Here is a 25,256-nt window from a genome sequence, read left to right on the forward strand (position 1 = left end):
TTATTCATCTCATATGCATACGTATATACTGTACTCTATATCATCGACTGTATCCTTATGTAATACATGTATCACTAGCCACTTTAAACTATGCCACTTTGTTTACATACTCATCTCATTTGTACATACTGTACTCGATACCATCTACTGTATCTTGCCTATGCTGCTCTGTACCATCACTCATTCATATATCCTTATGTACATATTCTTTATCCCCTTACACTGTGTACAAGACAGTAGTTTTGGAATTGTTAGTTAGATTACTTGTTATTACTGCATTGTCGGAACTAGAAGCACAAGCATTTCGCTACACTCGCATTAACATCTGCTATGTGTATGTGACAAATAAAATTTGATTTGATTTGATTTGATTTGAAGCCAGTGTAGGGAGGCTAGCACTGGAGTAATATGATCAAATATTTTGGTTCTAGTCAGGATTCTAGCAGCCGTATTTAGCACTAACTGAAGTTTATTTAGTGCTTTATCCAGGTAGCCGGAAAGTAGAGCATTGCAGTAGTCTAATTTAGAAGTAACAAAAGCATGGATTAATTTTTCTGCATAATTTTTGGACAGAAAGTTTCTGATTTTTGCAATGTTACGTAGATGGAAAAAAGCTGTCCTTGAAACAGTCTTGATATGTTCGTCAAAAGAGAGATCAGGGTCCAGAGTAACGCTGAGGTCCTTCACAGTTTTATTTAAGACGACTATACAACCATTAAGATTAATTGTCAGATTCAACAGAAGATCTCTTTGTTTCTTGGGACCTATAGTGATAACAATAGTGGTCCTAAAACGGAACCTTGAGGAACACCGAAATTTACAGTTGATTTGTCAGAGGACAAACCATTCACAGAGACAAACTGATATCTTTCCGATAGATAAGATCTAAACCAGGCCAGAACTTGTCCATGTAGACCAATTTGGGTTTCCAATCTCTCCAAAAGAATGTGGTGATCGATGGTATCAAAAGCAGCACTAAGGTCTAGGAGCACGAGGACAGATGCAGAGCCTCGGTCTGATGCCATTAAAAGGTCATTTACCACCTTCACAAGTGCAGTCTCAGTGCTATGATGGGGTCTAAAACCAGACTGAAGCATTTCGTATACATTGTTTGTCTTCAGGAAGGCAATGAGTTGCTACGCAACAGCCTTTTCTAAAATTTTTGAGAGGAATGGAAGATTCGATATAGGCCGATAGTTTTTTATATTTTCTGGGTCAAGGTTAGACTTTTTCAAGAGAGGCTTTATTACTGCCACTTTTAGTGAGTTTGGTACACATCCGGTAGATAGAGAGCCGTTTATTATGTTCAACATAGGAGGGCCAAGCACAGGAAGCAGCTCTTTCAGTAGTTTAGTTGGAATAGAGTCCAGTATGCAGCTTGAAGGATTAGAGGCCATGATTATTTTCATCATTGTGTAAAGAGATATAGTACTAAAACACTTGAGTGTCTCTCTTGATCCTAGGTCCTGGCAGAGTTGTGCCGACTCAGGACAACTGAGCTTTGAAGGAATACGCAGATTTAAAGAGGAGTCCGTAATTTGCATTCTAATAATCATGATTTTTTCCTCAAAGAAGTTCATGAATTTATTACTGCTGAAGTGAAAGCCATCCTCACTTGGGGAATGCTGCTTTTTAGTTAGCTTTGCGACAGTATCAAAAAGAAATTTCGGATTGTACTTATTTTCCTCAATTAAGTTGGAAAAATAGGATGGTCGAGCAGCAGTAAGGGCTCTTCGATACTGCACGGTACTGTCTTTCCAAGCTAGTCGGAAGACTTCCAGTTTGGTGTGGCGACATTTCCGTTCCAATTTTCTGGAAGCTTGCTTCAGAGCTTGGGTATTTTCTGTATACCAGGGAGCTAGTTTCTTATGATAAATGTTTTAATTTTTTAGGGGTGCAACTGCATCTAGGGTATTGCGCAAGGTTAAATTGAGTTCCTCAGTTAGGTGGTTAACTGATTTTTGTTCTCTGATGTCCTTGGGTAGGCAGAGGGAGTCTGGAAGGGCATCAAGGAATCTTTGTGTTGTTTGTGAATTTATAGCACGACTTTTGATGCTCCTTGGTTGGGGTCTGAGCAGATTATTTGTTGCAATTGCAAACGTAATAAAATGGTGGTCCGATAGTCCAGGATTATGAGAAAAAACATTAAGATCCACAAAATGTATTCCATGTGACAAAACTAAGTCCAGAGTATGACTGTGACAGTGAGTAGGTCCAGAGACATGTTGGACAAAACCCACTGAGTCGATGATGGCTCCGAAAGCCTTTTGGAGTGGGTCTGTGGACTTTTCCATGTGAATATTAAAGTCACCAAAAATTTGAATAATATCTGCTATGACTACAAGGTCCAATAGGAATTCAGGGAACTCAATGAGGAACGCTGTATATGGCCCAGGAGGCATGTAAACAGTAGCTATAAAAAGTGATTGAGTAGGCTGCATAGATTTCATGACTAGAAGCTCAAAAAACAAAAACATCATTTTTTTTTTTGTAAATTGAAATTTGCTTTCGTAAATGTTAGCAACACCTCAGCCTTTGCGGGATACACGGGGGATATGGTCACTAGTGTAACCAGGAGGTGAGGCCTCATTTAACACAGTAAATTCATCAGGCTTAAGCAATGTTTCAGTCAGGCCAATCACATCAAGATTATGGTCAGTGATTAGTTCCTTGACTATAATTGCCTTTGAAGTAAGGGATCTAACATTAAGTAGCCCTATTTTGAGATGTGAGGTATCACGATCTCTTTCAATAATGACAGGAATGGAGGAGGTCTTTCTCCTAGTGAGATTGCTAAGGCGAACACCGCCATGTTTAGTTTTGCCCAACCCAGGTCGAGGCACAGACACGGTCTGAATAGGAATAGCTGAGCTGACTACACTGACTGTGCTAGTGGCAGACTCCACTAAGCTGGCAGGCTGGCTAACAGCCTGCTGCCTGGCCTGCACCCTATTTCATTGTGGAGCTAGAGGAGTTCGAGCCCTGTCTATGTTGGTAGATAAGATAAGAGCACCCCTCCAGCTAGGATGGAGTCCGTCACTCCTCAGCAGGCCAGGCTTGGTCCTGTTTGTGGGTGAGTCCCAGAAAGAGGGACAATTATCTACAAATTCTATCTTTTGGGAGGGGCAGAAAAGAGTTTTCAACCAGCGATTGAGTTGTGAGACTCTGCTGCAGAGCTCATCACTCCCCCTAACTGGGAGGGGGCCAGAGACAATTACTCGATGCCGACATCTTTCTAGCTGATTTACACGCTGAAGATAATGTTGCACTTGGTGACCTCTGACTGTTTCATCCTAACATCGTTGGTGCCGACATGGATAACAATGTCTCTATACTCTCTACACTCGCAAGTTTTAGCTTTAGCCAGCACCATCTTCAGATTAGCCTTAACGTCGGTAGCCCTGCCCCCTGATAAACAGTGTATGATCGCTGGATGATTCATTTTAAGTCTAATACTGTGGGTAATGGAGTCGCCAATGACTAGGGTTTTCAATTTGTCAGAGCTAATGGTGGGAAGCTTCGGCGTCTCAGACCCCGTAACTCTTCCGGCGCCGACAGAGATGGCCGCCTCGCTTCGCGTTCCTAGGAAACTATGCAGTTTTTTGTTTTTTTACGTGTTATTTCTTACATTAGTACCCCAGGTCATCTTAGGTTTCATTACATACAGTCGAGAAGAACTACTGAATATAAGATCAGCGTCAACTCACCATCAGTACGACCAAGAATATGTTTTTCGCGACGCGGATCCTGTGTTCTGCCTTACAAACAGGACAACGGAGTGGATCCTATGCAGCGACCCAAAAAAACGACTCCGAAAGAGAGGGAAACGAGGCGGTCTTCTGGTCAGACTCCGGAGACGGACACACCGTGCACCACTCCCTAGCATTCTTCTTGCCAATGTCCAGTCTCTTGACAACAAGGTTGATGAAATCCGAGCAAGGGTAGCATTCCAGAGGGACATCAGAGACTGTAACGTCCTTTGCTTCACTGAAACATGGCTCACTGGAGAGACTCTATCCGAAGCGGTGCAGCCAACGGGTTTCTCCACGCATCGCGCTGACAGAAACAAACATCTTTCTGGTAAGAAGAGGGGCGGGGGCGTATGCCTCATGGCCAACGTGACATGGTGTGATGAAAGAAACATACAGGAACTCAAATCCTTCTGTTCACCTGATTTAGAATTCCTCACAATCAAATGTAGACCGCATTATCTACCAAGAGAATTCTCTTCGATTATAATCACAGCCGTATATATCCCCCCCAAGCAGACACATCGATGGCTCTGAACGAACTTTATTTAACTCTCTGCAAACTGGAAACGATTTATCCGGAGGCTGCATTCATTGTAGCTGGGGATTTTAACAAGGCTAATCTGGAAACAAGACTCCCTAAATTTTATCAGCATATCGATTGCGCAACCAGGGGTGGAAAGACCTTGGATCATTGTTACTCTAACTTCCGCGACGCATATAAGGCCCTGCCCCGCCCCCCTTTCGGAAAAGCTGACCACGACTCCATTTTGTTGATCCCTGCCTACAGACAGAAACTAAAACAAGAGGCTCCCACGCTGAGGTCTGTCCAACGCTGGTCCGACCAAGCTGACTCCACACTCCAAGACTGCTTCCATCACGTGGACTGGGAGATGTTTCGTATTGCGTCAGATAACAACATTGACGAATACGCTGATTCGGTGTGCGAGTTCATTAGAACGTGCGTTGAAGATGTCGTTCCCATAGCAACGATTAAAACATTCCCTAACCAGAAACCGTGGATTGATGGCAGCATTCGTGTGAAACTGAAAGCGTGAACCACTGCTTTTAATCAGGGCAAGGTGTCTGGTAACATGACCGAATACAAACAGTGCAGCTATTCCCTCCGCAAGGCTATCAAACAAGCTAAGCGCCAGTACAGAGACAAAGTAGAATCTCAATTCAACGGCTCAGACACAAGAGGCATGTGGCAGGGTCTACAGTCAATCACGGACTACAGGAAGAAATCCAGCCCAGTCACGGACCAGGATGTCTTGCTCCCAGGCAGACTAAATAACTTTTTTGCCCGCTTTGAGGACAATACAGTGCCACTGACACGGCCTGCAACGAAAACATGCGGTCTCTCCTTCACTGCAGCCGAGGTGAGTAAGACATTTAAACGTGTTAACCCTCGCAAGGCTGCAGGCCCAGACGGCATCCCCAGCCGCGCCCTTGGAGCATGCGCAGACCAGCTGGCCGGTGTGTTTACGGACATATTCAATCAATCCCTATACCAGTCTGCTGTTCCCACATGCTTCAAGAGGGCCACCATTGTTCCTGTTCCCAAGAAAGCTAAGGTAACTGAGCTAAACGACTACCGCCCCGTAGCACTCACATCCGTCATCATGAAGTGCTTTGAGAGACTAGTCAAGGACCATATCACCTCCACCCTACCTGACACCCTAGACCCACTCCAATTTGCTTACCGCCCAAATAGGTCCACAGACGATGCAATCTCAACCACACTGCACACTGCCCTAACCCATCTGGACAAGAGGAATACCTATGTGAGAATGCTGTTCATCGACTACAGCTCGGCATTCAACACCATAGTACCCTCCAAGCTCGTCATCAAGCTCGAGACCCTGGGTCTCGACCCCGCCCTGTGCAACTGGGTACTGGACTTCCTGACGGGCCGCCCCCAGGTGGTGAGGGTAGGCAACAACATCTCCTCCCCGCTGATCCTCAACACTGGGGCCCCACAAGGGTGCGTTCTGAGCCCTCTCCTGTACTCCCTGTTCACCCACGACTGCGTGGCCACGCACGCCTCCAACTCAATCATCAAGTTTGCGGACGACACAACAGTGGTAGGCTTGATTACCAACAACGACGAGACAGCCTACAGGGAGGAGGTGAGGGCCCTCGGAGTGTGGTGTCAGGAAAATAACCTCACACTCAACGTCAACAAAACTAAGGAGATGATTGTGGACTTCAGGAAACAGCAGAGGGAACACCCCCCTATCCACATCGATGGAACAGTAGTGGAGAGGGTAGCAAGTTTTAAGTTCCTCGGCATACACATCACAGACAAACTGAATTGGTCCACTCACACAGACAGCATCATGAAGAAGGCGCAGCAGCGCCTCTTCAACCTCAGGAGGCTGAAGAAATTTGGCTTGTCACCAAAAGCACTCACAAACTTCTACAGATGCACAATCGAGAGCATCCTGGCGGGCTGTATCACCGCCTGGTATGGCAACTGCACCGCCCTCAACCGTAAGGCTCTCCAGAGGGTAGTGAGGTCTGCACAACGCATCACTACCTGGCAAACTACCTGCCCTCCAGGACACCTACACCACCCGATGTCACAGGAAGGCCATAAAGATCATCAAGGACATCAACCACCCGAGCCACTGCCTGTTCACCCCGCTATCATCCAGAAGGCGAGGTCAGTACAGGTGCATCAAAGCTGGGACCGAGAGACTGAAAAACAGCTTCTATCTCAAGGCCATCAGACTGTTAAACAGCCACCACTAACACTGAGTGGCTGCTGCCAACACACTGACACTGACTCAACTCCAGCCACTTTAATAATGGGAATTGATGGGAAATGATGTAAATATATCACTAGCCACTTTAAACAATGCTACCTTATATAATGTTACTTACCCTACATTATTCATCTCATATGCATACGTATATACTGTACTCTATATCATCGACTGTATCCTTATGTAATACATATATCACTAGCCACTTTAAACTATGCCACTTTGTTTACATACTCATCTCATTTGTACATACTGTACTCGATACCATCTACTGTATCTTGCCTATGCTGCTCTGTACCATCACTCATTCATATATCCTTATGTACATATTCTTTATCCCCTTACACTGTGTACAAGACAGTAGTTTTGGAATTGTTAGTTAGATTACTTGTTATTACTGCATTGTCGGAACTAGAAGCACAAGCATTTCGCTACACTCGCATTAACATCTGCTAACCATGTGTATGTGACAAATAAAATTTGATTTGATTGATTTGATTTGGGAGGAGTAGAGACAAGAGAAGGCTCGCCCTCAGACTCGACTAGCTGCTTAATGGGGAACACCGGTTGCAAGGGGATTTATACTAACGTTACTATCTGTACTTACTGCTGGCACAGACGCTGTTTAATCCTTTCCTACACTGAAATTGCCCTTGCCTAACGATTGCGTCTGAAGCTGGGCTTGCAACACAGCTATCCTCGCCGTAAGGCGATCGTTCTCCTGTATATTATGAGTACAGCGACTGCAATTAGAAGGCATCATGTTAATGTTACTACTTAGCTTCGGCTGTTGGAAGTCCTGACGAACCACGTCCAGATAAAGCGTCCGGAGTGAAAAAGTTGAATGAAAAAAAGTTGAGTGAGGGAAAAAACAAAAATATAAACGGTAATTAAAAAGCAAAAACCGTAAAGTTGTCAGGAAGCAAAGTAAGGTTGGCAACAACACACAGCAACACGTAAACCTCCCCAGTGTATTTATCCCTGTGTTTCCTGTCTCTCTGTGCCAGTTTGCCTTGTATGTTAGTCAAGTCAACCAGTGTATTTTTCCCGTACTCCTTTTGCTTTTATCTTTTTGTTAGTCTTCCTGGTTTTGAACCCTGCCTGACTCTGGACTACTTTCCCACCTGCCTGATCATCCGGCCTGCCCTGACCTTGATTCTGCCTGCCCTTCGGTACCTTTTGGACTCTGAACTGGTTTTGACCTTTTTTGCCTGTCCACGACCATTCTCTTGCCTTCTCCTATTGTATTAATAAATATTGTAAGACTCCAACCATATGCCTTCTGTGTCTGCATCTGGGTCTCGCCTTGTGTCAAGGTACTGAGCTCTAAAACAGCAACATTTTCTCCCAGCCTCATGACAAAATGTGTCAAACCGTATGAGATTCGCTATAAATACTGCACATTTTTCTTTCTGCCCCATGGAAGAAAAAATTAATCCTGAAGTAAAAGGGGGGTGAGGGGCTTACTCTAACGTTTTCGGGGGCCGCGAAACTGCACTACTCCTCCCCAGCTAATACCCAAGTTCCTTTGGAAACATCACTCTAATCGCAAACATAGGCAAGGTCCTCACTTCTCACCAAAATTATATTTTTAAGATAGTGAGAGGGCCCTAAATGATAAGGAAACCATTTCTGTTTAGTCCTGTTTTACTGAGATATTGTGACATACAATAACTGTATTATGTGTGATAATGGGCTCTTTTGCCAAATGACTCTGCCCTGCAAGTTATGTCTGTCACATGCATTTTATGTTTTTCCTGGCAATGATGTGGCTGTAGGATCTTAATTTGAGCACTCTATTGTTGCTGAGAATCTTCCTGCACCCTAGGAAATGCAGATGAGTTTTGTGATTTGCATAAATACACTGAAAGCCCACACTAACACACATATTAACAGTATTGCACTTTTCATGTAGTCGACGTTTGGCCATCTAATAGCCTAACCATCGATCAAGCAACATTATGGACTAACCGTTCAAATCCTGTTGCTGCAGGACTATTTTGATGTGACAATATAGGTCAAATTAAGATCCTACATACACATTTGATAACCTGCTAAATCAGCAGTGTTTCCTACTTACAAAGCATGTAGAGGTCTGTCATTTTTATCATAGGTACACTTCAACTGTGAAAGACGGAATCTAAAACAAAAATCCAGAAAATCACATTGTATGATTTTTAAGTAATTAATTTGCATTCTTTTGCATGACATAAGTATTTGATACGTCAGAAAAGCAGAACATAATATTTGCTACAGAAACCTTTGTTTGCAATTACAGAGATCATACGTTTCCTGTAGTTCTTGACCAGGTTTGCACACACTGCAGCAGGGATTTTGGCCCACTCCTCCATACAGACCTTCTCCAGATCCTTCAGGTTTCGGGTCTGTTGCTGGGCAATACGGACTTTCAGCTCCCTCCAAAGATGTTCTATTGGGTTCAGGTCTGGAGACTGGCTAGGCCACTCCAGGACCTTGAGATGCTTCTTACAGAGCCACTCCTTAGTTGCCCTGGCTGTGTGTTTCGGGTAGTTTTCATGCTGGAAGACCCAACCACAACCCATCTTCAATGCTCTTACTGAGGGAAGGAGGTTGTTGGCCAAGATCTCACGATACATGGCCCCATCCATCCTTCCCTCAATGCGGTGCAGTCGTCCTGTCCCCTTTGCAGAAAAGTATCCCCAAAGAATGATGTTTCCACCTCCATGCTTCACAGTTGGTATGGTGTTCTGGGGTTGTACTCATCCTTCTTTTTCCTCCAAACACGGCGAGTGGACTTTAGACCAAAAAGCTCTATTTTTGTCTCATCAGACCACATGACCTTCTCCCATTCCTCCTCTGGATCATCCAGATGGTCATTGGCAAACTTCAGACGGGCCTGGACATGCGCTGGCTTGAGTAGGGGGACCTTGCGTGCTCTGCAGGATTTTAATCCATGACGGCGTAGTGTGTTACTAATGGTTTTCTTTGAGACTGTGGTCCCAGCTCTCTTCAGGTCATTGACCAGGTCCTGCCGTGTAGTTCTGGGCTGATCCCTCACCTTCCTCATGATCATTGATGCCCCACGAGGTGAGATCTTGCATGGATACCCAGACCGAGGGTGATTGACCGTCATCTTGAACTTCTTCCATTTTCTAATAATTGCACCAACAGTTGTTGCCTTCTCACCAAACTGCTTGCCTATTGTCCTGTAGCCCATCCCAGCCTTGTGCAGGTCTACAATTTTATCCCTGATGTCCTTACACAGCTCTCTGGTCTTGGCCATTGTGGAGAGGTTGGAGTCTGTTTGATTGAGTGTGTGGACAGGTGTCTTTTATACAGGTAACGAGTTCAAACAGGTGCAGTTAATACAGGTAATGAGTGGAGAACAGGAGGGCTTCTTAAAGAAAAACTAACAGGTCTGTGAGAGCCGGAATTCTTACTGGTTGGTAGGTGATCAAATACTTACAGTATGTCATGCAATATAATGCAAATTAATTACTTAAAAATCATACAATGTGATTTTCTGGATTTTTGTTTTAGATTCCGTCTCTCACAGTCGAAGTGTCCCTATGATAAAAATTAACATGGTTTGTAAATAGGAAAACCTGCAAAATCGGCAGTGTATCAAATACTTGTTCTCCCCACTGTATGTAGTGTTAGAGAGCATGACTCCCAGTATGCAGTAATGCCTAGTCTCATAGATTTGGCACAAGACACAGAATGGTTGCCTTATTTGCAGTGACACATTTTACTGTAGTATGTACAGTGGCTCAGTCAGGATCACAACCATACTTAAAGATGAAAACAGATACAGTATATAGTTTGCAGGAATAAATCACTTAAAGATTTAGTCCGATTCTTGTCTATGTTTGCTGTTTATTTGTTTGTATTGTAATGGCCATCTGTCATGTGTACCTGCTTGTGTCTAATCTAGCTCGGGGACGCCTCTCCATGCCACAGTGTCAGTGTGAGCCACAGCCACACCCTGGGGTTCCGAGGGACCAGGAATGGGCCAGAGACGGCAGACGATCAGGCAGCCAGCAGGGAGGGCAGTGTGAAGACTGTGAGATGTGTCTGTGGTGTAGGGGAGTCCAACACAATCCTCATAACACCAGGTAGGACTCTGCAGAGGCAGGATTTGTGTATAATGCATTATTCCTAATGCTTAGAGAGAAGTGTATAGCACTGGGCAGAAATATGTATTTCTGTTGATGGGCCATGTCTGAAATGTTATCGTTAGCCTTGGATCTGCAGAAACCACACATACTTAGTATGATCTTTGTATGTAATATATGTATTAATGTATGTAATGTGCATGAATGTGTTTTCATAACATTATGTATAAGTTGAGTCTTAATATGAGCATGAGTCTACGAAGAGCATGTTTATTTGTGCAGTGTGTGTGTACAGTATGTGAGGGTGTGTTATGCCTGTCCATGTGTGTATGTCTTGTGTACGCTGATGTGAGGGCTGATGTTTCTGGGTTAATTATTACACAAGGTAAACCAGTCAAGCGAAAGAAGAGAGATGCAACCCTGCATTTCCCCGGGCAGTAGCTTTCAGCTTTCATACAGAACAACCCATTTTTATTTTTACTGTGATGCCAGTAGAAGTCAAACACAACCCTGGTAGTTTGAAGCATGCATTTGTGTGATGGTAAAATCACATAATCATTTTTAAATTGCTTGTTGTTTATTTTGCTTAATAACAAGCGGTTTAATATTCTGTCTGTAATGAAAAGCGCTATAAAAGTTCAATAAATTATTATCATTATTATAATAGATATTTATTCCACAATATCCTTAACTGTGGTGTGTTTTCTTTACCAAATATGTTGCGATGTGCCCTCCCAGATGTATTTATATCATGCTACTTATCATCTGCCATCTGTTCATTTAGCCCCTGACTTTCTGGACCAGTGTCTGTGGCTCTGTTTTGTCAATTCTATATTTTCCTGTTTGGTTACCGTTTACAGTTTTGGTAAATTGCTACTTGTGTGCCGTGTTGTTTTTGTCACTGCCGAGGAAAGTGGAACTTATTGAACCAGGGAGAATTCTATGGAGAGCTGGGTAAATTAGTGCTAACCCAGAGCTTATCTCCCAGGCTTTAATTAGCACATAAACCATGAAGGGACCCCCCACTGACTCTCACAGCACTTAATAGACAGGCTGGATGTAGCATTTTAATTGCTGGTGTTGACATTGAACTGACAGAAAGTAGACGTTGCTCTGAATCATAGATAACACAGAGGGGAACATGCCCTGCAAGAATGTTACTTGTCAGTACCATGTTGGATTGTGCGTTTGAGGGTTCCCTCATTCAGACTGCTCGGCTCAGAAGTGGCCTCTGGCAGGACATTGATTGACTCTTGAAGTTTAGGTCAGGTCATGGGTCACTGTTGAACTCTAGGGCATCTTTGGAAGAATCTCAATTGCATACTCCTCACATCCTCTCCCCTCGCCTCCTTCTCAAAACTCATTTGGAGAAGTTCACCTCTGGCTTTCTCATCCAATAGGTTTTGAGAAGGAGGTGAGGAGAGAGGATGTGAGGTTTGTCCAATTGAGATTCTCGCACTGTGCTGATAGGCCTAGATGGAGAGCATGGTCTGGCGCGGTTTTCTGAGGAAGTCATTACAGTACATTTCAAATACATCCATTAATGTGTTTGAAATTCTTAACCACACATATAGATTACCCACTTTCAAACTTTTCACATATTTTGGAATGATTTGTGAGAAAATTGCTGTATTTACTCAACATTTAACAATGTATGTACGATTCGTGTTTGTCTGTGTTTCAAAATATATTTCCAATCCACACAGTGTAGGACTGGAGACTCTCTCAGACATTAATGAGAGGCTTCAGCGTTCGCTACAGGGCATCATTGATTGGCTATCTGTGAAGGATGAGGAGCTATCTGACAGTTTGCCTTTACATGGCGATATAACAAGCTACAAACATCAGAGTGAGATACATCAGGTAGGCCAAAACAATCTATAAGATATACACTACTGTTCAAAAGTTTGGGGTCACTTAGAAATGTCCTTGTTTTTGAAAGATTTTTTTTTGTCCATTAAAATAACATACATTTGATCAGAAATACAGTGTAGACATTGTTAATGTTGTAAATGACTATTGTAGCTGGAAACGGCAGATTTATTTTTAATGGAATATCTACATAGGCGTACAGAGGCCCGTTATCCCATTTGTTTTATTGCTTCTTCAATCAGACAACAGTTTTCAGCTATGCTAACATAATTGCAAAGGGTTTTCTAATGATCAATTAGCCTTTTCAAATGATAAACTTGGATTAGCTAACACAAAGTGCCATTGGAACACAGGAGTGATGGTTGTTGATAATGGGCCTCTGGACACCTATGTAGACATTCCATAGAAAATCTGCCGATTCCAGCTACAATAGTCATTTACAACATTAACAATGTCTACACTGTATTTCTGATCAAATTTGATGTTATTTTAATAGACAAAAAATGTGTTTTTCTTTCAAAAACAAGGGCATTTCTAAGTGACCCCAAACTTTTGAACAGTGGTGAACATTTTATTTGTTTGACTTTTATTGTCAATTTTTTTTGCAGGATATGTACACAATACATATGTGCCGTATCTAAATAAAATATGAGCATAAAAATGGCCTTGTACAGTTATTTCACATTAAGCCATTGTTTATTGGAATGGTTTTGATGATCTTTATATGCCCGTGCAAAATCATCTCTACAGTCTTTGACGTCTGTCTGTTGTCATGAATCGCAAATTCCCAACACATGCAATGTATGAAATGTAGTCCAAGTGAAATTCTAAATAGAGAGAGAGTACTTCAACCCACATTATGATGTAGTCTGAATGTATTGTCATTGGAAATCAACACAGATTCAGTCTGAAGCCTTTCTTCTCTTGTTTGCTCCTGGCTATAATTGCAAGTCCACAGAGGTCTGTTATCTAATTCAGTTACAAGGATGAAAAAAACAAGATATCCAGTGTCTTGTGCATACTCCAGTTCTGTGGTTTTGTTAACGTTAAGTCTTGTTATGCTGCTATGTGCAGCACTTAACCCAGAGCAGATGGAATGACGATGGCACGGATGTTCTGTTGATCTCTTCTTTAGGTTTTCGTTGAGGAGTTAAAGTCTCGGGGACCCTTTATTTACTCGGTGTTGGAGTCCGCTCAGGCCTTTCTGTCACAATGTGCCACTGTGGATCCAGATGACAGCAAAGGTGGGGAAGTCAACAAGATATGGCAAACCCAATTATCAGACCAATAAGTTAAGAAGTTAGTTATGTGTTCCTGGTTAGGAAGAAAATGTTTATTTCATAATAAGCTGAATCATGATTTGTCATTGTCTCTCCAGTGAGATCTGCCCTTTCTGTTACTCTGCATCTCCTGTCTGTAGACGTGAGTACTCGACAGCAGAGTGGGGTGTGGAGGCAGGCCGCAGTGGCCGGAGACCTGTGGGAGAGGGTGATGTCACGCAGTGTTCAGCGCCACAAACACATGCAGTGTACTCTGGAGCGCCTCACAGAGCTACAAGGGGCTGTGGAGGAGCTGTGCCTGGACATGGAGCAGGCTGAGGGGGTGCAGGAGGCCTGGGGGCCCATAGGAGACCTCCTCATTGACTCACTGCAGGACCACATCGATGCCACCAAGGTATGCAGGAATCAGCAACATACAACCATTTTTGTTTTCCACTACCAAGGTCCATTTTTATTTTCCATTATATAGTGACTACTTAGACTAACATTGACAGTGAGCTGATATGCTCCAAATGCTTAATCCGTGTGCATAGGCATAGAATAACTAAATTAGCAGCTATTCTCTGCACATTGTATAGTTTGATTTATTCTAGATTGCTATACCAGCAGATACAGCGTATTTGGTCAAAGACCCTACATACCAGGATGTTGTGTTATGATTGGCAAATGGTTGCCGTGTTAGTGACTGGCATGGCCTCTCTGTTGTAGTTGTTCCAGGAGGAGCTGACTCAGGGTCAGGAGGGCATGAAGCATGTCAACCAGCTAGTCCACCAGCTGACCATCTCCAGTGTCCCCCTATCAGAGGACAACACCCAGGGTCTGCAGCAACTCAACACCAGGTGGAAACTGCTGGAGGTACAAAAAAAGGGAGAGACTAAAGTCCTATATGAGATTTTACAATCCTGATCTTCCCCTGCAACAATGTTCTCCAGCAGTCTCATTTTTCCCATCACTCTTCTAAAGCCTCTTGTTCACGTGTAGTATGTTACTCTGTCCCTGGGAATGTGCTGTAGCAGGCTTAGAGATGTGTGTGCTGTAGTGTGTGTGTTTCCCTGTTGCAGGAGTCCACTGAGAAGAGGCTGAGGCATCTGCAGGATGCCCACAGAGACTTTGGGCCCAGGTCCCAGCATTTCCTCTCTGGTAAGCTGCTTCTCTCTCTCTCTGCTGGAGAACCCCCTCAGAACACTGGTTACATTTGCCATGCTGTGTGCCCTTGCTCTTCTGGTTACGTTTTCCATGCTACATTGTTGTGCTTGCTTGATTTACATTGTGTTCATTTTAGGTTCAGTGCAGATTCCATGGGAACGTGCCATATCGCCCAACAAAGTGCCATACTACATTAAGTAAGCATAAATAAAAACACAAAACCAGTGTGAAAAAACATCAGCCTTCCAGCACAAATACAAGTCTAGCAGCATGCAGTGGTTCTTCCTTTAAAAGTTTAGAGCTTATGCCGTAACCGTTTGTGGTAGATGGTGGCAGATTGGGGTAAATTGTGTCATTCTGGCAACAATAGCTGACAAATAATGCGCCATATAATTATGCGACACTCCGCAAGCTGTGCTGTAATAAGGCCGTAACTTTTAAGGGAAGAACCACTGTAGCATGTCACAACAGTTTCCCTCTTTTTGTGACCCGTGTCCCAGTTTGTTTACTGTGACCTCAATATTTACTGTGACCCCTGTCCCTCTAAGTCTCTCTACATGTTACTCTCTCTTGCTACAGCCATCAAACCCAGACCACTTGTTGGGATCATCCACAAATGAAAGAGCTCTACCAGGCACTTGGTAAGACTGAAGAAAAGGATCGCCATATGATTGCAAGGATGCTTCCTATTATGGTGTTGATCTAAAGATGCCATTATTTACCATCTTTCCCCAGCTGATCTGAACAATATCAGGTTCTCTGCCTACCGAACAGCCATGAAGCTGCGACGTGTACAACAGGCCTTGAGATGTGAGTGTGTTACTGTGCCCAGTGGCCTGTCATATTAATTGCCCCACTCAATCACCACAGCAGTAGTGTCACAGCTAACGCCCTTCTCCCTTTCCCCTCTACCCAAAGTGGACAAGCTGAGCCTTGGCTGTGTTGCGGCAGCGGTTTTCCAGGGCCTGGGGTCGGGGTATGAGGACCCCGTGACGGACGCTGTTGAGGTTATGGATGTCCTGGAGGTCATCCATGCTCTGACCAGCCTGTACGAGCAGCTGGAGGAGAAACATGGCGTCTTGCTCGACATCCCGCTCTGTGTGGACATGTGTCTCAACTGGCTGCTCAACGTATACAACAGGTCTGCCTAATGGAACATCTTCTTAATTTTCTACAGTTTATTCCCCTTTTTGTCTATCCTTTAGCCTTTCTATTCCCAATCTCTATCTATTCCATAACATGTCACTCTCTCCACTCTTTCCCTTAAATATTTTCCCTCCATCTCTCTCTGCATCTTCCTCTCTTCCTCTAAGAGACATCCTAGGTCAGTCCCACATAGGGGTTGCTCTCTCTATCTCTTAGATAATTTAGCTACAGTACATCACTCTTAGCAGGGCTCCTTGGATTAGCCATTCAGTTTAGTGAACAATATTCCCCAGGGCAACATCACCAACCAAGTATCAAATAAATATCCAATGATGCGTGACAGCGCTCAGTTTGTGTGTGTGTGTTTTATACTGCGGCCTTTACGCTCTTTGGATAGCGTGCATTTGTCCCTGGGTGATTGTATGTGTGTGTGTGAAGACTGTGTGGACGTGTTTAACTTCTTGTGGGGATCAGAAGTCCCCACAAGAGTAGTAAACAAACAAACATTTGACCAACTGGGGACATTTTGATAGTCCCCACAAGGTCAAATGCTATTTCTAGCGGGTTTAGGTTTAAGGTTAGAGTTAGTGTTAATCTTAGAATTAGGCTAAAGTGCTAGGGTTGGTTTTAGGATTAGGGTTAGGAGCTAGTGTTTGGTTTAGGGTTAAGGTTGGGTCTTTGGGTTAGGGTTAAGGTTAAGGTAAGAGTACAGGTTAGGGTTAGGTAAAATAGGATTTTGAATGTGACTGAATTGTGTCCCCCCACAAGGTTAGCTGTGTGTGTGTGTGTGTGTGTGTGTATATATATATATATATATAGATGCATATGTGTGTGTATATATATATATATATATATATATATATATATATATATATATATATATATATATATATATATATATAGATGCATTTGTGCATTTGCATTTGTGTGTGAGAAGGAAAGAGATAGTGAGGGTGTATTACTGCATTATATCATGCTTAGATGGCAGTTGACTCTGTTGAGTAAGAATGTATACCATTGTGAAAAAACATCCACCTCACTCCATACTGTGCGGCAGTCAAACACTGAGACTTCTTCTTTTTCTCTCTCTGCACCCTCTAGTGGCCGTAATGGGCAGCTGAGAATCCTATCCTTCAAGACAGGACTGGTGTGTCTATGCAATGCTGACATTCAGGAGAAATGCAAATGTAAGATGTGCTTTGTTACTGTATATGATGCATTTCCAATCAATCGTACAGAGAAGTGTACGTTGTGTCCTATATGTCCTGTCTGAGGAGAGGGTATGTCAGATCTGTTCTGGCAGGTGTCTGGGCCTGGTGGATGTGCTGACCAGCAGCACCTCAATGCCCTGCTTCAGGAGATAATCCAGATCCCATGGCAGCTAGGAGAGGTGGCTGCCTTTGGAGGGAGCAATGTGGAGCCAAGCGTGGCCAGCTGCTTTCGCATGGTGAGCTAGGATTTACATTGGTCAAACTAGCTACTACTGTTAAGTATAGCTAAGGTTTTCCCCATCTAATTCCCTGTTATTGTGTGAGATTACAATAAGTAAAATCCATTCTGTGTTAAAAACTGATACTTGTCATTAGAGTATCTCCAATCTTGATATGTGATGTTGATTATCAAAGGGGATTTTGAACATTCTTTATTAATTTGTAAGGTGTAATCTATAACAAATAATGTGAGCAGCAGACTAATATCAAAGAGGATTTGAGGCTGTTTATATGTCTTTGAGTAGCTTTGAGACCATGGAGGAGAGATGCATATGCCTGATTAAACACTGTGAGCCCTATTCAACTAACCATCTATGATAACAGTTATGCTAACTCAAACTGTATCATGTTAAAAGCTCATGTCAAACGTTCATGATAAATACTGAGACATCAACGCCTCTGATAGACTCTTTTAGATCAGCCAGTCATATATCTGCTGCATCTGTTTCATCTTGACATATCTGAGTGAGATTAGTAAACAGTCAACTATGTCAAAGGGGTCATGGCATTTTAACAGGCTGTGTTAACTTATCTGAAAGGGCTAATTACCACAGGCTCTGTCGCTCTGACCTTTTGCTGTCTGTCAGCTTGTTTGTGTGGGCTTTATGGAGGTACATATGTGTACACTGGTGTATTTGTGTACGTTGTGTATATTTGTATGTCCACATGCATGTCTGTTTGTGTAGTAAATATGTAATTTGTCCTCTGGTATGTCCCCATGATAGATACTCAGCAGTCCTTCACTCCAATGGCATCGGGATGCTACTATAGTAGACAGGCTTTATCAGGCTTCACAGCTGGATTAGAGCACACCACTGGAACCAAAACGGCAATGACAATTTAATTATGCAATTTCTCTAATCAAGGCCCTCAAGAAATGTAACATGGAGTGCCTTTCAAACCCTTTTTAATGAGAATTTAGTCCAGTAATGAACATTAGTGACTCATGAGGCTTTTCTTTAACATTTCTTATCATCAATGTCATTAATTATTTCTGGCAATGAATGACTGTGAAGCGCCAGTAATTTGCTACAGCTCTACTTAGTCAGTCTCTGAAGGGGACCAGCTGCCCTCAGGGTGCCAGAGAGCACAGGCCCTGCCTTTGGGATCTCTGGTGGTCTCATGGTCCTCTTCTCCTCCCCACCGTGTGGCTGCAGGCTCCTGGGAAGACCTCCATCCAGCTGTCCCACTTCCTGGAGTGGATGAGCCTGGAGCCCCAGTCCATTGTGTGGCTGCCCGTGCTGCAGCGAGTGGTCCAGGCAGAGAACGCCCAACACCAGGCAAAGTGCTCCATCTGCAAACAGTGTCCCATCAAAGGCTTCAGGTGAACCATAGGGCCTCGACAGGGGAACAACATTTCAACCATATAGAGAATGTCAATAATATTTAGGCTTTTTAACTCATTTTCCCCCAGATACAGAAGCCTCAAGCAGTTTAATGTGGACATTTGTCAGAGTTGCTTCCTGTCCGGGCGTACTACCAAGGCCAAGGCTTTAATTTACCCCATCATGGAGTATTACACCCCAGTAAGACTCATTTTATTATGCCATACTACACCCAAGCATGGCTACAAGAATATTCCCATGGAATTGCAATGTACATTATTTTCTGATCTCTGACAGACCACTTCAGGGGAGAGGATGCGTGATTTTGCCAAAACACTGAAGAACAAGTTCAGATCAAAGCAGTACTTCAGCAAGCATCCCCAGAGGGGCTACCTGCCTGTACAGTCTGTCTTGAGGTCAGGGAGTGAGGAGACGTGAGTCCACAGAATTAGTTCTAAAGCCTGGGAGGTTTTATGTGATGGCACATCCGGAGACTGTGAGCACAGATTGACTCCTGACTTTGACATCTCTGTGCTTCCTTTAGGCCCAGCTCGTCCCCGAGGCTTCCCCACTCGGACACACACTCCAGGATTGAGCACTATGCCTGCAGGTATGAGTCAAGAAATCCTAATATAGTATCAGCCACCTGCTGCTGCCCATTAGCTGGGTGGACTTCACCCTGGGGGTGTTGGGTCAGGCTGAGTCAGAAAAGTGGGCCTGAAGCCTACCAGCACTAGGGCCAGGAGGAGAGCACGCTGAAGGTTAGCAGTGTCCACAGAACCTTATAATCCAGTTTCTCAGGCAATAACTCCTGCAGCCTATATTTGTAACAGCTGGTCTAAGATCAGCAGCCTGCTGAACACTACGTGTTCCCCAGCACCACTGTGTTTACTTCAACAAAGCAACTATTATGTCAGACACACATTTGTCAGTTTCTTTACTTCAATGTCAGTGAAGATATCTCTACATTGTGGAATAATAGTGAAGACATCAAAACAATCATGTAGTAACCAAAAAAAGTTAAACAAAGTAGGCACTCTTTGCCTTGATGACCGCTTTGCACAAACTTCGGTAAAATAGCCCTTACACAGCCTGGAGGTGTGTTGGGTCATTGTCCTGTGGAAAAACAAATGACAGTCCCACTAAACGCAATCAGATGGGATGGTATATCGCTGCAGAATGCTGTGGCAGCCATGCTGGTTAAGTGTGCCTTGAATTCTAAATAAATCACTGACAGTGTCACCAGCAAAGCACCATCACACCTCCTCCTCCATGCTTCACGGTGGGAACCACACATCCGTTCACCTACTCCGCATCTCACAAAGACATGTCGGTTGGAACCAAAAATCTCACATTTTGACTCATCAGACCAAAGAATGGATTTCCACCAGTCTAATGTCCATTGCTCGTGTTTCTTGGCCTAAGCAAGTCTCTTCTTATGATTGGTGTCCTTTAGTAGTGGTTTCTTTGCAGCAATTCGAGCATGAAGGCCTGATTCACGCAGTGTCATCTGAACAGTTGATGTTGAGATTTGTTTGCTACTTGAATTCTGTGAAGCATTTATTTGGGCTTTAATCTGAGGTGCAGTTAACTCTAATGAACTTATCCTCTACAGCAGAGGTAACTCGGGGTCTTCCTTTCCTGTGGCGGTCCTCAGAGTCAGTTTCATCATATTGCTTGATGGTTTTTGCGACTGCACTTTAAGAAACTTTCAAAGTTCTTGACATTTTCTGGATTGACTGATCTTCATGTCTTAAAGTAATGATGGACTGTCATTTCTCTTTGTCTATTTGAGCTGTTCTTGCCATAATATGAACTTGGTCTTTTACCAAATAGGGCTCTCTTCTGCATACCTCCCCTACCTTGTCACAACATAACTGATTGCTAAAACTCATTAAGAAGGAAATAAATTCCACAAATTAACTTTTAACAAGGCACACCTGTTAAGTGAAATACATTCCAGGAGACTACCTCGTGAATCTGGTTGAGAGAATGCCAAGAGTGTGCAAAGCTGTCATCAAGGCAAAGGTGGCTACTTTAAAGAATAAAATATCTAAAATATATTTAGGGGTTACTACGTGATTCCATATTGTGTGTTATTTCATAGTGTTGTTGTCTTCACTTTTATTCTACAATGTAGAAAGAAGTAAAAATAAAGAAAAACCCTTCAATGAGTAGGTGTGTCCAAACTTTTGACTGGTACTGTATGTTTTTACTGTCTGCCTCTGTTCAAGACTCGCTGACATGGAGGACCAGAACTGCTCCTTCTTCAATGAGAGCTTGTAAGTTTATCATATAAAGCTCTTACTTAATGATACAAAATGAGACTGTGTCCAAGATGAACATTACATTATCTTTCTTACATGTCCGCATAGTTCATTCTGTCCTTCCCTCTGTTAATGGCCAGGGATGAGGATCAGTATCTTGACCGTCTGGAGCAGGACTCCCAGGCCTCCTGTCATCATTACCTGGGTTATACAGGCTGTGAGACCCAGGATGAGCTGCAGAGGACACTGGCCATGCTGGAGAATGAGAACAGGTGAGAGTTCACTAACGCTCATGTCCTTATCATTTCATGAGTGGTGAGGTCAGTCCAATCACGTCCAAATCAAAATATTTCTGCCATCAGGGTATCGAATCATATCTAATCATCATTAGTTTACCTCTGATCTGCCATAAGAGCATAGATGAAAACATAAACACACAAATGAGTGCCTGGGGTCACAAAGGTGTAATTTCCCCCAGGGTGCTCCAGGGGGAGTACCGACGTTTGAAGTGGCAGCACGCTGAGGCCCAGGCATGTCCACACCTGAGGGAGGGCTCTGTGGACCAGGAGGACTACCAGGACCAGGCCTTGCTGGCTGAGGCCAAAGGCCTGAGGCACCATAAGGGCAGGCTGGAAACCCGCATGCAGATCCTGGAGGACCACAACAAGGAGCTAGAGTCCCAGCTTCACCGGCTCAGGGAGATTCTACAACAAGTGAGTCTCAGCCAGAGGTTAGCAAATAGGGGGATGCCTCGAATGCACAGTCCTGTCCACATGAAAGTGCATCCTTTTATTTCCTTGTGATTTTAGAATATGTTTTGTGAGTCCAACAGAACAGAGAGGGTTCAGAGGACAATGTATCGACTGGAACACCATCATCTGTGTACTCTCCTGTGTCACGAAGAGACCAGCTGGGGAGACAGCTAAGCTCAGGAGCCTCCAACACAGAACCCCCAGGTAACATACTACGCTAGTTTGATATGAGGATTAACTATCAAAGACATGTTGCCATTAGGGGCTTGTCTAAAAGGGAGCCCTCATGCCTTTGTTTTCCCTATGTGTAATCAGGGCCTGCCTTGGAGCCAGAGCAGGGTGTTACAGCCGATCACCTTCAACAGGTCATAGAGCAACTGAAGAACGTCTTCCCCTTAGAGACCAGAGAGAACAGTAAGTTCAAAGGGGTGATAACCTGGCACAAAGGCTGCATTCTTCTGATCAATGGGATATCCCCACTGCATAATCCTTATTACATCAGAAAAATATCTCAAAAGTATGCCAGCCTTCTTTGACCGTCTCTGGATATTCTCTAATAGTGTGTACTTAGTACATGTAAATGTCTGTTCTTTTTCTTTTTGGCCCCACAGGTGTTGCATCACCTTTTTGACTTGTTTGCCATTCCAGAGACCAGACTGTGAACCTAACAACACCTATCGTTAACGGATAGCCTTCAAGATTCCTCTCACTATGATCAAGCACATATCACTACTATGATCCATGTGTGTTTTATCCAGCTTAATACACATTGAAATGAACAAACAGGCTGATAATGAATACGTTTTACAAAATAAGTGTACATTATGGATGTCCAGTGGCCAAATGTACCACTGGATGGGAATATGATGTGTTGTTTTATGGTGTCAGGCCCATCTTTGTCTATGTGTAGTATTTCATGATGTTGATATTTTTTACATTTTCAAGAATTAATAAATTCATAATTCAATGTTTCTCTCTAACCGTTTAATTATTTTGCACAAAAGTACATGTCCACATTCATGTCAGTATTCAATATTCTTTCTCTCAGTAATATTTTAAATATATGAAAAAGTTATATTTCATTGTCACAATGTAGGCCCACAGAGGGAACAGCCATACAAATCACTTATCAGTACTTTCCATGCAAGGATATTCTCTTCTGGTAAATGGACTTAATCGACAGGACGGCACAATTTTCACGCCACTATATCGAAGTGACTCCCAGACAAACTAAACTTCTTTGCTCGCCTTGAGGACAATACAGTGCCACCAACACAGCCCGCTATCAAAACCTGCGGGCTCTTCCTCACCGCAGCCAACATGAGTAAAACATTTAAACTTGTTAACCCTCGCAAAGCTGCCCGTCCAGATGGCATCCCTAGCCGCGTCCTTGGAGCATGCGCAGACCAGCTGGCTGGTGAGTTTACAGACATATTCAATCAATCCCTGTCCCAGTCTGCTGTTCCCACATGCTTCAAGAGGGCCACAATTGTTCCTCTTCCCAAGAAAGCGAAGGTAACTGAGCTAAATGACTATTGCCCCGTAGCACTCACTTCTGTCATCATGAAGTGCTTTGAGAGATTAATCAAGGATCATATCACCTCCACCCTACCTGACACCCTAGACCCACTCCAATTTGCTTACCGCCCCAATAGGGCCACACAACGCAATCACACTGCCCTAACCCATCTGGACAAGAGGAATACCTATGTAAGAATGCTGTTCATCGACTACAGCTCAGCATTTAACACCATAGTACCCTCCAAACTCGTCATTAAGCTTGAGACCCTGGGTCTCGACCCCGCCATGTGCAACTGGGTCCTGGACTTTCTGATGGGACGCCCCCAGGTGGTGAGGGCAGGAAACATCTCCACCCCGCTGATCCTCAACACTGGGGCTCCACAAGGGTGCGCTCTCAGCCCCTTTCCTGTACTCCCTGTTCACCCATGACTGCGGGCCATGCACACCTCCAACTCAATCATCAAGGAAGGAGGAGGTGATGGCCCTCGGAGTGTGGTGTCAGAAAAATAATCTCACACTTAACGTCAACAAAACAAAGGAAATGATTGTGGACTTCAGGAAACAGCAGATGGAGCACGCCCCCTATCCACATCGACGGGACAGTAGTGGAGAAGGTGGAAAGTTTTAAGTTCCTCAGCGTACACATCACAGACAAACAAATGGTCCACCCACACATAGCGTGGTGAAGGCACAACAGCGCCTCTTCAACCTCAGGAGGCTGAAGAAATTTGGCTTGTCACTAAAAACATTCACAAACTTTTACAGATGCACAATCAAGAGCATCCTGTCGGGCTGTATCACCGCCTGGTATGGCAACTTCTCCGCCCACAACCGCAAGGCTCTCCAGAGGGTAGTGAGGTCTGCACAACGCATCACCGGGGGAAAACTACCTGCCCTCCAGGACACTTACACCACCCGATGTCACAGGAAGGCAAAAAAAGATCATCAAGGACAACAACCACCCGAGCCACTGCCTGTTCACCCCACTATCATCCAGAAGGCGATGCATCAGGTGCATCAAAGCTGGGACCGAGTGCCTGAAAAACAGCTTCTATCTCAAGGCCATCAGACTGTTAAACAGCCAACATACTTACTCAAATCTCTAGCCACTTTAATAATAAAAAATTGAATGTAATAAATGTATCACTAGTCACTTTAAGCAATGCCACTTTATATAATGGTTACATGCCCTACATTACTCATCTCATATGTATATACTGTCCTCTATACCATCTAATGCAGCTTGCCTATGCCGTTCGGCCATCGCTCATCCATATATTTATATGTACATATTCTTATTCATTCCTTTACACTTGTGTGTGAAAGGTAGTAGTTGTTGTGAAATTGTTAGATATTACTGCATTGTCGGAACTAGAAGCACAAGCATTTCGTTACACTCGCATTAACATCTGCTAACCATGTGTATGTGACCAATACAATTTTATTTTGATCTGTAGTGAAGTTTGGATGATGCCTTCCCCCCCTAATTGACTATCAAATGTGAGCAGAATGTAGGTTCTAGTTGTTAAATACTCCTCAGAAAACAAACTAGATAATCCCTATGTATTATTCAGTGTTTGTAATGGATTAGCTGTGGATTTAATAATCCTTAAGGTGTACGCTGTATCCTGAACTTCCGTTCCCCCTCTTATGTATGTTTTCTTTCAGAATGGACACAAGTTTAGGAGCATCACTGAGACAGTGACAACAGCAGTCATTCATTTTCACACTAATCATTAATTTGGCTTTTTGATTTGTTTAATTGAGGATGACAAAGTCAATACTTGACACAGTATGATAATCAAGGACATTGCCTAACTAGACAATTCAATATGTCCAGCAT

At 43.6% G+C, this 25,256-nt stretch overlaps 1 protein-coding gene across 2 annotated transcripts in view; it reads left to right on the forward strand.

Moving 5' to 3' along the window:
• The window catches only part of LOC139422949 (dystrophin-related protein 2-like), a 33,000-nt gene extending 10,142 nt beyond the window's left edge, over positions 1–22,858 (forward strand). The window contains exons 3-24 of one of the 2 annotated variants that reach the window (XM_071174447.1): positions 10,434–10,614; positions 12,321–12,477; positions 13,622–13,730; positions 13,907–14,160; positions 14,475–14,621; positions 14,828–14,906; positions 15,049–15,109; positions 15,492–15,553; positions 15,648–15,722; positions 15,831–16,053; positions 17,160–17,245; positions 17,348–17,505; positions 18,706–18,872; positions 18,963–19,074; positions 19,171–19,307; positions 19,418–19,483; positions 21,108–21,155; positions 21,281–21,412; positions 21,619–21,853; positions 21,973–22,096; positions 22,208–22,306; positions 22,504–22,638. In XM_071174447.1, coding sequence (XP_071030548.1) covers positions 10,434–10,614; positions 12,321–12,477; positions 13,622–13,730; positions 13,907–14,160; positions 14,475–14,621; positions 14,828–14,906; positions 15,049–15,109; positions 15,492–15,553; positions 15,648–15,722; positions 15,831–16,053; positions 17,160–17,245; positions 17,348–17,505; positions 18,706–18,872; positions 18,963–19,074; positions 19,171–19,307; positions 19,418–19,483; positions 21,108–21,155; positions 21,281–21,412; positions 21,619–21,853; positions 21,973–22,096; positions 22,208–22,306; positions 22,504–22,523 — 2,732 coding nt within the window. In that variant the 3' untranslated portion in view covers positions 22,524–22,638. Of the gene's footprint in view, positions 1–10,433; positions 10,615–12,320; positions 12,478–13,621; positions 13,731–13,906; positions 14,161–14,474; positions 14,622–14,827; positions 14,907–15,048; positions 15,110–15,491; positions 15,554–15,647; positions 15,723–15,830; positions 16,054–17,159; positions 17,246–17,347; positions 17,506–18,705; positions 18,873–18,962; positions 19,075–19,170; positions 19,308–19,417; positions 19,484–21,107; positions 21,156–21,280; positions 21,413–21,618; positions 21,854–21,972; positions 22,097–22,207; positions 22,307–22,503 lie in introns of both variants that reach the window. The other variant, XM_071174448.1, reaches the window with a different exon arrangement.
• The last annotated feature ends 2,398 nt before the right edge of the window (positions 22,859–25,256 follow it).

This window comes from Oncorhynchus clarkii, chromosome 12 (assembly GCF_045791955.1).
Source record: "Oncorhynchus clarkii lewisi isolate Uvic-CL-2024 chromosome 12, UVic_Ocla_1.0, whole genome shotgun sequence".
Lineage (NCBI taxonomy): Eukaryota > Metazoa > Chordata > Actinopteri > Salmoniformes > Salmonidae > Oncorhynchus > Oncorhynchus clarkii.